General features: G+C 40.5%; 1 protein-coding gene across 1 annotated transcript in view; it reads left to right on the plus strand.

Moving 5' to 3' along the window:
• The window catches only part of ETS1 (ETS proto-oncogene 1, transcription factor), a 78774-nt gene that overhangs the window by 42549 nt on the left and 18324 nt on the right, over positions 1-17901 (plus strand). The window contains exons 2-6 of the mRNA XM_007947226.2: positions 178-297; positions 1891-2091; positions 4881-4958; positions 6582-6830; positions 11205-11465. Coding sequence (XP_007945417.1) covers positions 178-297; positions 1891-2091; positions 4881-4958; positions 6582-6830; positions 11205-11465 — 909 coding nt within the window. The remainder of the gene's footprint in view (positions 1-177; positions 298-1890; positions 2092-4880; positions 4959-6581; positions 6831-11204; positions 11466-17901) is intronic.

A 17901-nucleotide genomic window follows, 5' to 3' on the forward strand; every position in this document is an offset into this window, starting at 1 on the left:
AAGAGTCAGGGTTTTTTCAGGGCTCTAGCACATTGTGGAAATCCACCCCCCTCCAAATTTTACCTGCTCTGGTGAAGTGGTAAGCATGGTTGTTTCTCAGCTTGCCTTATTCAGCCCTGTCATGCTTATTGTATTTTATAGGTGCCTAATTACCTATTTACTGTGTTTTTCTTATAGATATGGAATGTGCAGATGTCCCACTGTTAACGCCAAGCAGCAAAGAAATGATGTCTCAAGCATTGAAAGCTACTTTCAGTGGTTTCACTAAAGAGCAGCAACGACTGGGAATTCCAAAAGGTATGTTTTTGTACTTGGAAAGAGAGAGGCTGTGGCCAACTCTGGAGGGAGGGTCCGTCTTCTCACCCATAGTGTTAGGTCGTCATCATTAGTGACCATGCTTTAATCTGCAGTTACAGATTGTGCAGGCATCTGTTAGAACCATCATAGACACACATGCTAATGCTTCGCCATCTCCTGGGTTTGTCAGTGTCATCTTGGTTATGGAGTGTTTCCAAACTTGTCTGCACATTAGAATCACTGTGTGATCTTTAAAAAATTCATAGCCCAGGCCCTACCCCAGACCAATCAAATCACATTATCTGATTGCATCAGATCTATCTTTTCAAGCTCCCCAGGTGATTCCAAGTTTGAGAAACAAGTTTAGGAAATAGTGTCTTACTCTAGGCCATCATTGAACTTACTTGGAATCAGCAACCTATGTTTCTTGGAAGGTACTGACATTTCCTTTCTATTCCATATGCTTCGGTGAAATGTGTTTGTACTTGGTGTTCTTATCTGAAAGAGTTTATTCAGGAATGTAAGGGGACTAGAATAATCAGAAAGAAGAAATGACTAGAGAACACTTAAGCCTCCACCAAGAAACACTTTATGAACAATCTGAGAACAAAAAGAACAGTTTTCTATTGAGTAAGAATAATATTGCCTGTTCTACTGCTAGATGAGAGACTTCCAGCCTGGTCAGACCAAAGTTTCAGGCAGATTCCATGAATGTGTCTATACATATTTTCTCATGTATACTACTTGACCATAAACCTCAGCTGATAGCACTGCCAAATACCCTCTGAGAATCACAAGGAAGAATAAAGTGAATTCTGATCACTAGATTCTTTAGTATCTCATAAAGCATTTTACCAAATTGAAGGGGATAACTTTTGGGGCAGGTGTGATGTGCACATCACAACCTGCCTTCATCCCAAATTCTTTAAGTGTTATGTTCAGTCTGGGGCAGCACTATTTAAAGCAGGGCCTGTGATTTGTATATAGTTTGCAGAGTGTCAGATAAAATATAGGCACCTAGTAAGATTATTATTACTAAATACTATTTGAATGACTTAAAATTACTAATTGCTGTGGTTGTTACTAAACCTAATTAGCGAAAATAAAAGTATTAATAATAATGGTCTTAAGTGTGATAGGTAAGAGGAGGGAAAATCCAGAAATCAAACCTACCACCATTGAGTTGATTCTGAATCATAGGCAGTGTGAAATCTCCAGGATACACTTTCCTTTGTTTTTATGGCTGTTACAGAAGCCATTGGTTTACTTGTTCAGGGCTTTAAAAATCTGTGTCAGTTTAACAACTGAGAATAATGCAGTGAGAGAGGAGATTTATGGGAATCTCATTGGAGGGTAGAAAATATGTGTCTGTTAATTTTTGACTGACTGTGGTGATCTCTTAGCTGACAAAATAGAGAAGGTGCAATGTTGAAGGTAGGGAGGAAGGTTATGGAAAGCTCCTATGGCATTCATATACGCATTGGTGTTTCCTAATTCTGTGATCAGGATGGCCTCCTCAGCTGTGCTACTAATGAGGCTCAGGTAAGAGTTCAGAGCTGATTTGCTGAATGTTCATTTGATCTTTCCCCTCAGACCCCCGGCAGTGGACAGAAACCCATGTTCGGGACTGGGTGATGTGGGCTGTGAATGAGTTCAGCCTGAAGGGTGTGGACTTTCAGAAGTTCTGTATGAATGGAGCAGCCCTCTGTGCCTTGGGAAAAGAGTGCTTTCTTGAGCTGGCCCCAGATTTTGTTGGGGACATCTTATGGGAACATCTAGAAATCCTGCAGAAAGGTAAATGTGTGTAAACAAGGTGAGGTGGGGGACTGGGGATAGCTATGAGAGTAGGTTGGGGAATGTACCCAACATCAATGGGACATCGATGTCCATTATCTGGAGGACTTCTCTCTCACTGTACAGAGAAGTACCTAGTACAGTGCCTGCCATATAGCAGATGCTCAAGAAATGTTAGTTTCTTCTTTGTTCTTTTGGTCTTCTTTGGCTTATTAGTCACGTATGATTTTAAATCTTTAGCAAGTTTGGACTCATGAACTTTCTTGGTATGCAAAATTCTGGTTCCAATTCTTATTCCAGACCATGCACTGTTTGAACAAACAGTACCCACAGCCAACCCTAAGATAGCTTGTTTTTCTGACAATCTTAATATATACACCCTTGATCTATGGCAGTGGTTGTGCCCGGTCACTCCACAGGAAGGCTCAGCCTTTCAGATCTTATTAGTAAGACAGCTTCTTTTTCCACTGACTGGTTTAGAAGTGTAGGAGTGAAGTGCACCTTTTACATCTGAAGAAGAAATGGTGGGGTTAAGTCAGGACACCATGTTGCAACCTTGCAATGTCATGGCCTCCCCTGCCAGCGTCTTCCAACCTTTTTGGACCAAGTGACTCATGTACCACAGTCCTTGGCTGAAGACAGAAACAGCAGCAGGCGGCAAACTTGGGTGTTTTTGCACTTATTTTTCTGAATTTCTTAAAATAAATTGCAGTTACCAGCAGTCAGCAGTGCCCTCCAGCTGACTGTAAGCCTAGAAGCCTGCTGCCCTCTTTAACCCAGGCCCACCCCTTCCCTGTGGTCACCAGTTCCAACCCTTGGCGCAGACACTGGGGGAGGGGAGCAAAACTCAGGATTAGCACTTTTATTCCATATAATACTTTCCTTTGTTTAAGAATATTTTCCACTCTGCAGTGCTCAAGGGGGACCCAAATTAGATTCCTCTGGGTATAGGAGTATTATCTTTATTCCTTCTCTTCTGTTTCTGTTGAAAAATAAACAAATAAGCACAATGAAGGAATAGGTAAATCTGTTTGTGACTATGGTTGCAGAGGACTGGCAGGCAGGTAGATGCAAGAACTCCCTGAAGCTCTGGCTTATTCTCCATGGAACTGCACCTACACCCACACGTGTTGACACCAGTGACCTGTTTATAGAGGGAAGAGACATGGCAGGCTCCTAAGCTATCTGATTTAACGGTTGACTTATAAACACAACAGCAGATTCTGGCAGGCAGTGTAACCCAAATATATTCTGCTAGTATAATGTATTCCCTTCTTTATCAAAATGGAGCTGCCAGGTGTTCCAGAGTGTTGAAGCCTATCTCTGATCATAGTTATCAGTAATACCTACGTAGCCTGTCCTTATTTCCCAAATGCTTGAAAATATATTTTCCCTTTTGATTCTTAACAACCTGTGAGATAGGAAGGGCAAGTTCTATTATTGTCCTCATTTGTAAAATGAAGCTCAGGTTAGGTGATTTCCTCAAGATCACTCATTTCCTTAAACTTGGGCCTTCTTTTTTACTTAACTTCCTGTACTGTGTTCTTTGTAAAATGATATGGACTCCTGGGGAGCCTCTGGACCAGTTTGGCCTACCCGACTGCAAATGAATAATTTAGGAGAAGTGAACTCGGTATGTTTAAGAGCAATAATCATACCACCCCACCCAATCTTTATTGAGAAAGGCAGTAAGAATCATCCCTCTCCAGATTTCTGAAAGGCTGAGCAAGGTGTTTGTACTGAGGCTATGGCTTTTGTTCTGAAATTAAATGAGAACAACTCAGCACCAAAAGAACATAGCTGCTTGGGGTGGGGTGGAAGGCCAAAGGTACAGGGGATGTTTCAATCTGATAAGCTGCTAAAGCAAAGTTTAATCATTTTATCTCAACTGGAAACTGTTTTTCTATGCAGGCATAAACTTGTTTTCTCTGCAGTCTTGCTCCCAACAAGCTACTAAATACTTGGGGGAGAAAACCCAAACTAACTCACTCTTTTTATGTCTGACTCTTGTAGTGAAATACAATCAGACTACTCTATACATGAACCAGAGGCCATACCATTTGATTCTAAACTAATCAGAGAATCCCAAAGGTCCTCATAGCTCAGTGGAGAGCCTTTCTGTTCTTAGTTACCCTTCATAGACATACCTTTCTCATTCCCAGGGAAGCTGGTATCTGGGCAGCAGTTTGGTTATGTTGCTCTTTTCTCCCTGCACGTGGACCCAGTCATATTACATCAAATAATCAAATAGAGTTACTTGCTTGGTATCTTGCTTCTTGCCTGGACCTGAACTTGAAATCTGATGCAACTGGAAAAAAAAAAACCTTGTTAGAGGAAAAAGAGGATAGGAAATCCACCTGTCTAAAGATTATGTTTCTGAAAAAAATTTGGAATTGATGAATTGTAAGGTTGAGACTGATCTTTGTAATACCTGAGATGTCTTCCAGCCTTTCATTCTGGTGAGGTCCACACACCTACAACACAGATTCATCTACAAGGAGGGGTTGAATGCCTTCCCAACCTTTAGAGATTACTCAGTGATCCTCTTTCCAAGATACTAAATCCCATTTTGTAGCTCCTGAAACCTTATGCTTAGCCATACTTTTATGATCTCATACTTAGACAAGGCCCCAGTCTGGATAGAGTCAGGCACCAAACTCAGTTCAAGAGTATGTGGCTTTCTTTCTTGAAAGATAGGGTGAGATCAGTGCACTCCTTGCTGTTTGTAGGTAAGTAGAATTACTTGCGTGTTGACCTTTTTGTTTCATTCCTTGTCTTATCTGTTGCAGAGGATGTGAAGCCATATCAAGTTAATGGAGTGAACCCCACATATCCAGAGTCCCGTTATACTTCAGATTATTTCATTAGTAAGTTCTTTTTCCATTCGTCTTTCCTAATCTCACTCATGATAATGGGACCCTGCAAAGGAAACTTTTTTCCAACTGATCTCAGGCTCCTTTATGGTAATCCACAGAAAGTAATAACTGCTGAAATATAGAATCCTCTTTGTTATTTATTTTGTTACTTGTACAGAGTCACAAAGTTTTAGCTACTTACCTGTTTTATTAACCTGCAAATTCCTTTACACTAACTCTCAGAGAAGGAGCTCTGTTGAAACTCAGCTGCTCACTGAAAGGTTGGTGGTTCGAACTCACACAGCTGCTCCATGGTAGAAAGACCTGGCAATTTGTCTCTGTGAAGATTATTGCCAAGAAAAGTCTATGTGGTAGTTCTACTCTGTCACACGGGTTCTCTATGAGTTAGAATCTACTCAAAGCACCCAACAACAAAACTCTCAGATATCTACCACTTACAAGTCATATAGTACATCTGCTGCAGAGAAAACATCACTTGACCCCTAAGGTTTTTTACCTTAATTGATTTTGTGCATGGTGGTGGCCATCAGAGGGTTGAGTTATGGTTGTGATCTTAGCCTTTGCTCTTTCCTTTTTTATTTGTGGTGATAACAGTACTAGTTGCCATTGAGTCGATTCCAACTCAGCGACCCTATGTGACAGAGTAGAACTGCCCTCTGCCCTATAGGGTTTTCTTCTTCTTCTTTTTTTTTTTTTTACCTTGGGATTTTCTTGAGAGTAATTCCTTTCAAATCCATCCTCTAGAATGTGCCAGGTGGCTTCAAACTCTGTTACAGAAAATAAACCTTCTCCTTTCTAGTGTGAGATGTCTAAGGCATATTGGAGAAAGAGAGGCCTGGTGATATATTTCTGCCAATGGAAACCTTATGGTTCCATTGTGCACAAGGTCACCATGACTTGGAGACCTACTCAACACCAGCTAATAGCAATAATAACAAGAAAAACGTGTTGGAGAGGTGACCAGAGGAAGAGAATTAGTGTAGAACAGTTCTTATCTGATGGCTTAGAAAGGGAGTTTGGAACGATTCATTTTTATTTTCTTATTTTATTTTATTGTGATTTTTTAAAATTCAACAACAAGAATAATACTACCTACTGTACATCAAGAAGGAGCTCTGGTGGCCCAGTACCTAAGGTTTGACTGCTAACCAGAAGGATGGCAGTTCAAACACACCAGCCTCTCCACAGAAGGAAGACTGGGCAATCTACTTCATAAAGATTTATACTGCCTCAGAAACCCAAAGGGGGTCACTATGAGTCGGAATTGACTCTATGACAGTGAGTTTGGTTTTTTTTGGTTTACTGTACATCAAGAGCTTATTATATGCCAGAAATGGTGCATATACATTTATCTTCACCATGGCACTAGGAGGAAGGTTGCAGTCATCCCCACTTTATAATTGAGAAAATTAAAGCAGAACAAAGAATTAACTTGTCAAAAGGCCATAGCTATTAAGTAGTAGAGTGAAGTTAGCAACCCATGTCCTTCTAACTTAAATACTTTCCTTTTATTCTCTAAGGTAGCTAGCTTGTTCCACATTGTGGGGGTGAAGAACTGCTGGTTTTAGGTAGAAAGCTCTCCTCTCTGCAGCTGCAAACCCTCTTTGTTTCCAGGCTATGGAATTGAACATGCCCAGTGCGTTCCTCCATCGGAGTTCTCTGAGCCTAGCTTTATCACAGAATCCTACCAGACACTCCATCCCATCAGTTCTGAGGAACTGCTCTCCCTCAAGTATGAAAATGACTACCCCTCAGTCATTCTCCGGGACCCTCTCCAGATGGACACCCTGCAGACTGATTACTTTGCCATCAAACAAGAAGTTGTAACCCCAGACAACATGTGCATGGGGAGGACCAGTCGTGGTAGGTCAGATTTCATCTCTAAAAACTCTATCCAAGTTTCTAAGAATTATCTAACTTTGTGAGTTTTCTAGATTCCACATTTTCTCACTTACTGGTCCTGTACATTGCTCAGTTTCTGCCTCCTCATGTATATATTGAGAACTTTCCGTCACGGAATTACAGCCAAATCTATCATAATGACAAAAACCATGGGTTCATTGGAGTTAAATATTTTACCCAAATAGTAACTATAGCTGGATATAGTGGTTTTTTAAGGTGTGTTTTATTTTCTTCAAGAGAATCTTGCTTGAGGAGGATGCAGTTAAATGAAAATAGTGCTTATGACCTGTAGGAGCATCACTAAACTTCACGTGTCTTCTAGTGTTCCTTCCAGAGCATGTGCAGAGTCTGACTACGGGTCTTCTTTCGGTATCTGACAGGACCTCTGCTGCTTAGCCTGGGAGCTTTAGCCTCTGTGACTTCTTTGGTTTGGGAAGATAACAAAATGGTTAACTAAGACTGATTTATTTGGAACCAGACATCTACAATATGGTGAAAGTGTGTATTTAGCTAGCGGAGCAGGGAAAAAGGTGACCAGAGTTTCCAAAAGATGATACTCTTGTTGATACGACCATTATGATAATGACAGATTATTCACTGACGGTGAAGTAAATGTTGCAAAATAGAGCTGGCTGATGTAAAGCAGAAAAGGTAAACTAAATACACCCCATTTTTAAGATCAGGATGTAAACACTGTGGCATACAGTACCTCTAGGAAAGTATTCACATTGTTTTGTTTCTGAGAAAAGTGCAGTTCACCATAAGGAGGGATTTGTTCATTTAGGAAGTACCCTCTAGTTTCTGAAAATTGCAAAAGGTGACTTTTCAGGTGGATAAATGGGAATGAATAACAAACAGGAAGAGAAGAAAGAACACTGATCAAAGTGGCGCTCAGAAGTTGTGTTAGTAACTGAATAGTAGGCAGACATGGATGTTGGTGACTTCTACTCAAAGGCTGACCCTGATTCCTCTTCTGAGGCTTTCAGAGAAGAGCTCGAAAGGGGTTTTTACTTTGAAGAATAACCCTCCCCCACCTCAAGCCTTATGGACCATACACTCTATCACCTTTTCAAGTGTTCAGGCTCACACTTCCTCCCAGCAGTCCCTTGCTTAGGGAAAGTCCCTAGCAAAATCAGAACTTGTTATCTTCCCTCTCAGGGCCCCAGGGTGTTTGGGTTTCAGACAGAAGGGGATGGGTGGGACCAGTTTTACCTTCCCCTTTCTGATTCTGACTCTTTTTTTGTATTTGGGTTATGTCTATTTAAATACGTACACACATGTGCATGTACCTGTGTATCTTTTTCTCAGGAAGGTCAGAGCATTAGAAAGACTTTCTTTCTTGTGAGGGATTATATATATATAATTTTTTGTGTGCCATTGAGTCAATTTTTGACTCATAGCAAATCCATGTGACAGAGTACAATTGCCCCATAGGATTATCTAGGCTGTAATCTTTATAGGTGCAATTGCTGGTTCTTTTTCCCTTGAAGCTGCTTGGTGAGTTTGAACTGCCAACCTTTCAGTTAGCAGCTGAGCACTTAATTGTTGCAGCACCAGGGCTGTGGATTTGGGCTCAGCCCTGTTGTAACTTTGGGTATATCACTCTCACATTGTTCTTAAATTGCACCTGGCTTTGTACTTGTGTCATTGTTCCTTATCCCTTCTTTCTCTTCATTCTTATTTTTGTTCCTCACCATCCTGTCAACCCCAACTAATGATTATAGACCAAACAGTGAACCTTACACAGAGATATTGAGGTAGTTCTTTCTGGCTCTACTCCCCCTTTCTCACTCCAAGTTTCAGGCCACACAGGGAAAGACCGTTTTGTGAAGGGCAGGTTTTTGCATGTTGGGAGTGCTACAAACAGGACATATTCCAGGAGCTGATTGATCTGAGATGTATGATTGGTCTAGACTGAAAGTATTACGTTATTACTAATTATAATAAGATTATTACTACCAATAATCATAATATATAGTGCATTGTAATACATACACAATTGTGAGTTGACTTACTGGTATTTCTACATGCTTCTGTGTCTCATTTATTTGAACTCTAAGAATTGTGTTAGTGCTGGTCTGTTAAGTGAGTGAGTGAGTGTAGGGATACCCCAGCTATTGGTCTGCTCAGTAGAGCCAGATGTCTTTGGAAAGATCTTGCTAAGGCATTTCTCAGGAAAGTTGTCCATTGGATGTCTGCATGAATGCAGTAGCATAACCAAGTGTGTAATTCTATTGGCTTCAACCCATTTTTGAAGAAAATACCCATAAATGAAGGTTCCCGGCTCCAGGATTGTGAAATAGAGCTAAAATGAAAGAAACCCACTGCTCTAAACCACAACTCTCAACAGAATTGCATTTTGCTTATGTTTGAGAGGTTGCCAGAGAGGAGTTGTGGCCTAGTTTAGTGTCCTTGCTTATTGGGACTCCTTGGAAGCTCAACAATCTTGCTTGTGGAAATTCTAGTCTCCATGCCTCCAGACATAAAAATGGATTTTAGAAATAGAATCCCTTCAGAGAAATTCAAGTATAACAACTGCCTAAATATCAGTGACCTGGTGGGGTGTTCTTCATGAAAATACAAATCCTCTCTCGTAGGCTTTTGGTGTATGTGCTTTGTAGAGAAATTATGTGACTGTTAAGATTAATAGCTGGTATGAGCAAACACCTTTTTATGAGATACCACAAAATTTCCTGTTCTGTTAAAAAGAGGCTGTGACATTCTTGTTGTGGGCTGTTCTCCTGAGTCACTGAATATGCATTTTTGGAAAGGACAATTCCTTCATTTTTCATAACAAGAAAGAGTTGCATATGTGACAATGGACTGGATAGGCAAGGCTAATATCTCTGTGAAGCTCCTGCATTTGCTTCTTGAGATTACGTTTTTTCGAATGTATGTTTGGAAGAAGGAATGATATAAGCAATGATGGAGGGGACAAGAGGTCCCAAAAATCTAAGTAGATTATAAAGAAAATTGCATACTTAAGAGAATTCATTTTATTTGTGATTATCTTCTTACTGAGGGGCAACTTCCTTGTTAATGTATTATTTCGTTTTGCTTTGGCCCTGTTCATGTTTGAATTTTGAGAATACACCGGAAGCACACCAGTTGGAGGTTGGATAGGCCAACTTTATTCTGGGATTTGAAATTTATAGATCAGCTGTGCATGAACAATTGAGAGTTGGCTTACTGGTATTTCTACATTAACTTGGTCACTTTATTTGGTCCCTTGACTTGTGGATTGTGATGGCCCTCTAGTCTCATGATTTAACTTAGGTTACCTGAACAGTGTCTGAAAGTAGAACATGGAAAACATTCCTGTGAACCTTTTTAGCTCTTAGATGCATTTGTTTTCCTCCAGAATTTTGTGTTAGCCTCCTTTTTAATGGGCAGTTTTGCCAATGGAAATTTCTCCAGGACCTATTGTGCAATCACAGCAGCTGTTTATAACCTGGGAAATTAATGAACTTGCATGATCCTGTGGTCAGCTAAGAATGCCTTAAAGCAACTCACAGAGTAGAGGGTTTCTGACATTACTGTGGATGTTAACCCTTTAATTTACTCTTGTTTTTTATTACCCATCTTTCCCCAAAGAAGTATATTTTCAAGTACAGCATTGTACTTAGACAAGATAAAGAATAAGGATTTCTGTTTAGAAGAGTGATAGTATTTCTTTGTCTCCTGAAAAACACATCTCTTAACTTCTTTATATGAGAAGGCATAGAGGCAGGGCATGTATCTCATTTAAAAATAGTATTGGGAAAAATGCTAAAAAAATAACACTTTAGTTTCAAGGTCAAGGAAAGTCACTCTGCTCTTAGTCTAATGGAATTTTTTTCTTATGACCAAAACTTTTTGTCAAACTGGGCCTTTTGCAGTCATTTCATTGGCTATTTTGGAATAGAGAATTCAGTCTGACACTACTCTGATTTCTTCAACTATTCATTGGGTCTAAAACATTAGCTAGAAATCCCATAATAATATGTGTGTTTCTCAGCTTTTAGATGTCTGGCTTTAGAATTCTGGAGGTCCCAACCATTACTGTTTGTCTCTGACAGATATGAGCACCATTCAATTCCAAATTGCTGAATTCAGAGCTATAAAACAGGGCACACAGTGGTATAGATTGTCCGCACAGACTGTCGCCCAGGGTAGCCATTTTCCCCAGAGCAAATCCACAGCCTGCAGCTTCTATTCCCATCGTCCCCTGCCCTTCTTCCATCCCTCCTGTGGATCTGATTAGCAACCTGTCCTCAGATAAGAGGGTTTTTACACTTGTTGTTTTTCCCAATCCCTCCTCCCCTGCCCTCTTCCTACCTCCTCCTTTACCTCCAGGTAAACTCGGGGGCCAGGACTCTTTTGAAAGCATAGAGAGCTACGATAGTTGTGACCGCCTCACCCAGTCCTGGAGCAGCCAGTCATCTTTCAACAGTCTGCAGCGTGTTCCCTCCTATGACAGCTTCGACTCAGAGGACTATCCGGCTGCCCTACCCAACCACAAGCCCAAGGGCACCTTCAAGGACTATGTACGTGATCGTGCTGACCTCAACAAGGACAAGCCTGTCATTCCTGCTGCTGCTTTGGCTGGCTACACAGGTAGGCATCCTACCGCTACCTAAGCAGCCATGGTGGGTGTACATGCTTCTGCAGATGGGGCAGTGGAGGACATTATGTGGATAAACCCAGGGACTAAGCATCAGACTCTTTCTTTTTAGGGGGAGTGGAGAGGAGAGTCAAAGAAGTCAAGACTATTTCTTTAGCCATTCTGCTTGTGAATAACCATTGATTTTGGGATGCGAATAGTCTCATTCTACCCCAAGGGTCATTTTCAAGAGTGGTAGGAAAAATTTAAATTTTTTTACTTTTTTTCATATCTGGGCAGAGGGTACTATAATGGGAAACTACACCCAGTGGCCTAGCATCAGGTGACTTTTCCTGGCCTGCTCTTTGGTGATCTTTCTAAACATAAAACACAATAACCACTCTCAAAGGCATAAGAATGTCTTAGACTCTAGATAGCTCATTCTGTAGTATACTACTCATTAGACTAGCTGTTCAGATGTCAGAAAAGTGTCCTTAATCACCCTAGACTCTGTCTAGATCCGTCCTGCCCTACATAGAAAATGTTTTTTCCTTACTGAGCTTTAATATCCTGTTTAGATTAAAGATCTCAAAGACTAAAGGAGCAAGGGTTATAGTAGTGGTGCATGAAGAAAGATCCTAGAGAAAGGAATATGTAGGTAAAGAGCTTGAGTTTTGATTGGAAATCTGGAAATAGAGCAGAGCAATTCATTCTCCAAATGGATTATAGCATATATGTTGCCTAAATGTGGAAACGCTTGTAGAGTAGATCAGAAATATCTTGAAGCATTAATGTGTTACCAGATTCTATCTGTAAAGTTAGTGTCTTTTAAAAATTACAAAGTATGTCATAAGTAGAACTTATTTTAAGCTTTGATTTGCTCAGATGTAGTCTTGGCCTCTATTCTCTTATATTACCCTGCCCTGTACAGGTTACTATGTGGGGACTCTGAATCTGTGTTTTTACTGAGCAGTCTAATCTTAAGAGTGTACTAGACCCTTATTGCATGTAAGGCAGCTTCATTTTTCGCTAGGATAACCAACTGACATTTGAGAACAACTCAAATACTTAGACAAATTACTCTTCCTTCAAAGATAAGAAATGTTTCTCTTCTGTTGTATTCCATATAGCCTCTAGTGCAGTTCATTGCCTTAAATAAGTACTCAAGAGTTATGCTTATGTTTCAGAGTAGTGACAAGCTCTGTATATGAACCAAGATCCTCATTTTGTAGAACCATAGAGTTCTAGGCCAGGAAAAGAACTTAAGGTCCCCTGCTGTGGTCTGTTGACAATATGGCCCATGATCTTTGCTTGAGTGTCATTGGTATGTGGATACTTGCTACTTTTCAAGGAAGTCCTTTCCCATCTGTGGACAGCAGATTACTAGAAAATTTACCCATTTCCATGAAAGACATCTAGAATGAGGGAAAAACATATTAAGTCTCTCAGGATATACAGAGTACTGGCTCTCTAGATGTTTTAAGAACTGTATCTTATTTGGGTATACTGATGGAGGAGGGGGCAAGTTCTGCTTAATTAGAAAAAGAAAGGAAAGGCCAAACTAGCTTTAGAGTGACTCTGTGGACTTGGGAAGTGGTAAGGTATCTCTGAATGATAAAGCTCTTGTTTTTGTGGTGCAGGGTAAACAGTGCTCTGTCAGTTGATCAGGAGTAAAAGTCAACCCTTCATAACTCTTCCAACTTCACTTCAAAGTTCAAGTCCTTAGACTTGAAATGCATTGTCTTTTTGTTGTTAGGCCAAATGTCAGTCAGGTTTGTTAGGTATGTTAGAGGCAGCACATTCATAAATCTTCAACTTAGTTTTTCTTTGTTAAATGTAGTCCTTTCTTCTCCCTAAAACAATCAGCACCATCACTGCTATCAGTATTTACAAAGATAATTCTCGAGTGACAGCTTTCATGATTCTCTCTTAGCATATAGGATGGGATTTTGAGTTAGGTCAGTTTAGTGGACAATGAGGTTAAATGAACTGACTAAGTTCTGTAGTTTGGATTTTATTTCAAGAAAGCTATGAGGTTTATGATTTAGGGTCAACTTTCATGGGTGAGATTCTGGTAAGGATCCACAACAGCACTGAGAAAGATCTTTCTAGAAGTGGCTGAAGTTTGGCCTCTACCTCAAATGGACACTCCTCTGGAAGTGTTAACTGCGTTAGTTATTTAGTTTTCTCTGGTAGCATAGTGGCTAAGACACTTGCCTGCTAACCAGACGGCTGGCAGTTCAAACCCACCAGCCATTCCTCGGAAGGAAGGTTGGGCAACCCTACTTCCGTAGTGATACTGCCTCGGAAACCCAAGGAGGGGTCGCTATGAGTCAGGGCCGACTCAACGGCACATAACAACAACAACAACAACAAGTGAGACAAGTAATGTAGCCTGAAGAGCTAATAGTCAGTTAGTGTGACTGAAAAGGTATTGGCAAAAATGATGTTAGTACCATGGCAAGGATTATCTGAAGCTTAGGGAATCTTTCCCAGAGTGTACCAGTTTGTTGGAGCTCATACTAAGAAGTGGAAGAAAGGGATGAGTTGGAAATTCTAACAACTAAGAATGAGTGTGCCGTACAAATTAGAGACATGAACTGTTACCAGGATAACCAACACTAAAATCCTGCCTAAGAGGCTTCTCTGCAATCCAAACGCAGAGCCAAACAGATAAGGGTATCAAATGCTCCTTTTAGCACACACCCAGGAATGCCTGGAGTATGAGTTATATGTGATGTCACACTTTTTTGTATAGATTCTTTAATAGGTGTTCTTCCTTCCTTCCTTCTTTCTTTGTTCCTTTCTTTCTCTCAAAAGACCTGTTGCTGTTGAGTCAATTCTAACTCATGACAACACTATATCTGTGTTGTTGTTGTTATGTGCCATTGAGTCGGACTGGACTCATAGTGACCCCTCCTTGGGTTTCTGAGGCAGTATCACTATGGAAATAGATTGCCCCATCTTCTTTCCGAGGACTGGCTGGTGGGTTTGAACCACCAGCCTTCTGGTTATTAGTCAAGTGCCCTAGGCACTGTGTTACCAGAGCTCCCTATATCTGTAGAAGAGAACAAATTCCATAGGGTTTTCAGTGGCTGTAATCTTATAGAAGTAAATGTACAGCCTTTGTACTGTGGTGCCACTGGGTGGATTCGAACTCCCAACTTTTTCAGGAGCCTAGCATAAACTGTTTGCATCACCCAGGGACATTTTTGTACTCCAAACATGGGAAAAGGGAATGAAACATTCAATGAGTTCAAGAAAAGGGAAGGTAACTATCAAAAGATCTCCAACACTGATATTGACATTTGAATTAAAAAACATTTTTTTCCAAAGCATCTCACCTTGTTTCTTCTTCATAACTGAAGATTTAACTTTTCGTACTACTCAAATGGTGATGAGAATAGTAGTCCAGAAAACAGAAGTCCTCTTTGCTCCCTCCCAGATCTAACACACTGTATGATTTTAGGCAAATTTACTTTGTACTTTTTCTACTTTTAGTGAAGTAAAAGTGTTCATCCTTATTCTGATGGGAGGAGATCTGTGAAAATGTAATGAAACTAAATCTATTAATTAAACAAATGAGTGCTAGACATTGTATGAGACATAGGAGAAAAACCTCAATAGTAACACATCAATTAATTGAGCAAATGTTTCTGAGCACATACTGAGTACAGTTTATATCTATTAGCCCTTGAGAGTTCACTGTCTTATTGAATTCCAGATATCATAAATGTCCTTAGACTTGAACTGGATTGTCTTTTTGTTGTTAGGCCAAATGTAGGTCAGGTGTTAGGCATGTTCAGGGCAGCCCAAATGTTGGTGACTTCTGTTCTCTGCACAATGCCTGGTGGACATCTCATGCCAGCAGTGTCAGTAGCTGAACCAATGTGATGTGGGGTTGTCGTGACTCTTGCACCCTGATATGGGCCTTTCTCATTTCAGAAACAGTTCTAGGGTATGGGGAAGGGGATGGAACACCTATTAAGTTCCTCCACCACTTGAGAAGCAGGCAGTGACTACAGAGCCTATAAATGGGTCTCTGCTTTATGCAGACATGTTAAGATGAGTCAAAGTTTAGGAAAGTTCTTTAGAAAGTGGAAATCTATGTAAAAGTGTTAGCAGTACTTTTTTATTGCTCATAAAAGTCACACCTATTTTCTTCAAGTTCTACTCTCCTTTTCTGTATGTTCCCTTAAAATTAGATTGCTCTAGGGCATATGAGTTGGGGCCGACTGGACGGCAAACAGCAACAACAACAACAAGGGCATGTATAGGAGCTCTGGTGGCATAGTGCCTAAGGCATTTGACTACTAACCAGAAGGCTGGCGGTTCAAACCCACCAGCCACACCTCAGAAGGCAGGTTGGGCAATCAACTTCCGTAGTGATACTGCCTCGGAAACCTAAGGAGGGATCGCTATGAGTCGGATCCGACTCAATGGCAGTAAGTTAGTTTAGGGCATATGTGGCCTAAACTTACACTTTTATATCACTGTTACTTGGCATGAATAAAAGGTTGTGTGCTTGGATTCTTTGAACTAGGAGGAGAATCCATCTTTTGAAGAATGTGTCTTTTGGACATTACACTAGGAGCCTAGGTCTTTGTTCCTATCACCGTCAAAGGAATATATTTTACTTCTCCATATGATGTTTTAGTTACCACACTGTAAGTGTGGAAATCAGTTAGAAACTGAATTTTCACATTCTCTTGCACAGTTACATTCTTCCTTCAAAGATAAGAAAATTGCATCAACCTTCTCTGGGCTCCCATGGCAACTTGTTAAATTAGGTCAAGATGTGGGGGCAGATAACATGGCTTGAAAGCCTGCCTGTGAGCTGAGTTAAGAATACATCAAATGCAATGCTAGCTTCCGCTAAAATGTACCTTCTTACCTTACTGTGAACTGCTTACGGTTATCAAACTGATACAATCAGAAAGCTCTAGTTTCTTTTGTTTGAAGATACATTATGAAGCCCTTCTAATTACAAAACAGTCTGAGAGGAGTGGCCCAATGTTTTCTATATATTTTATAGACCTAAGAAGAATGCTTTCTAGATCCTTGAAAAACAGACATCTCTAGTTTATTTTTTTCAATTTCAATAGTCATAGACTTATATACTGGATTATCAAATTGTACTCTTCCTTCTTTTCTCTCCCTCCCTCCCTGTTTTATAGATGGTGAAATTGAGGCACACAAAAAAGTGACTTATTCAAGGCAACATAATTGTAGTCTGCAGAGAAGGTAGCTCCTGAATTAGGAATTCTAAGTGCCAGCTTTCTCACTTGGACGCTAATCTTCTTTCCTTCATATTAAGGAATGAGAATGCTTGGTAGTTATGTCACTTGAGTTTGTTGAATGATTAGGGAGTTTGTCTGCCACTTGTCATTAGGGACTTTGTCTGCCACTTGTCACTAATTAACACTTTACATGTGTGGGTTAGGGGTGTGTGGGAGGGGGACCTTCTGCTTAGGTCCTGAGTTATTGGCCTGTAAATCACCTTTACTGAACTTCATTCCAGATCTCTGAATAGAGCCACAGGTAGAGTCCAGTTCCTGTCACTTATACAGTTGTTATTGGCTGGTGTGGTGGTAAATTGTGAAAGAAGTGGTTGTTTAGGGTCTTTTTTTTTTTAAAGGAGTCTGAAAAAAGGCCAAAATTAAGACCATTCTTTAATGGTAACAAAATTATATTTTATAATGTGATGCACATTGCAAATAGGTAGTCCCTTAGTTTCCTTGAAGCTAAATTTTGGATGATCTAGAATTCAACTTCCAAATATTTTTGTATGAGACATCACAAAAAAGGCACTGGTCTGGGAGAAAAAGAGTCCCTGTGTGGTACCCCTCTGACCCATGCTGTCCATTCATTTCTGACTCATGGTGACCCCAGACCTCTCTCTAAATAAAACCAAACTCACCGTCATCAGATTGATTCTGACTCATAGTGACTCCCATAAGGTTTCCAAGGCTGTAAATCTTTATGGAAGCAGACTGCTTATCTCTATTCAGAGCGGCTGGTGGCTTTGAACCACTGAACTTTTGTTTAGCAACTAAATTCCTGAACTACTACACCAGCAGAGCTCCTTCCATACTCCTCTAGGTGCTTTCAAATTGCTTCAGGCCTGGAACAAATCTTTACACCGTTTCATACATAGCCCTCAAACCAAACAAAACTCATTGCTGTCAAGTTGTTTCTGACTCATAGCAATCCCTCTTTGGTTTTCCAAGGTGATATCTGTATGGAAGTAGATTGCCCAGGCTGCCTTGCAGTGAGTGGCTGTGGATTTGAACCACCAGCCTTGTGGTTAGCAGTCAGATCCCTTAGACACTATGCCACCAGAGCTCCCTAGATAGCAGTTGTTGTTGTTGTTGTTATGTGCCGTCGAGTCGGCCCCGACTCATAGCGACCCCTCCTTGGGTTTCCGAGGCAGTATCACTATGGAAGTAG

Source organism: Orycteropus afer, unplaced genomic scaffold (genome assembly GCF_000298275.1).
Source record: "Orycteropus afer afer isolate SDZICR_OR568_19922 unplaced genomic scaffold, OryAfe1.0 scaffold00178, whole genome shotgun sequence".
NCBI classification, from domain to species: domain Eukaryota; kingdom Metazoa; phylum Chordata; class Mammalia; order Tubulidentata; family Orycteropodidae; genus Orycteropus; species Orycteropus afer.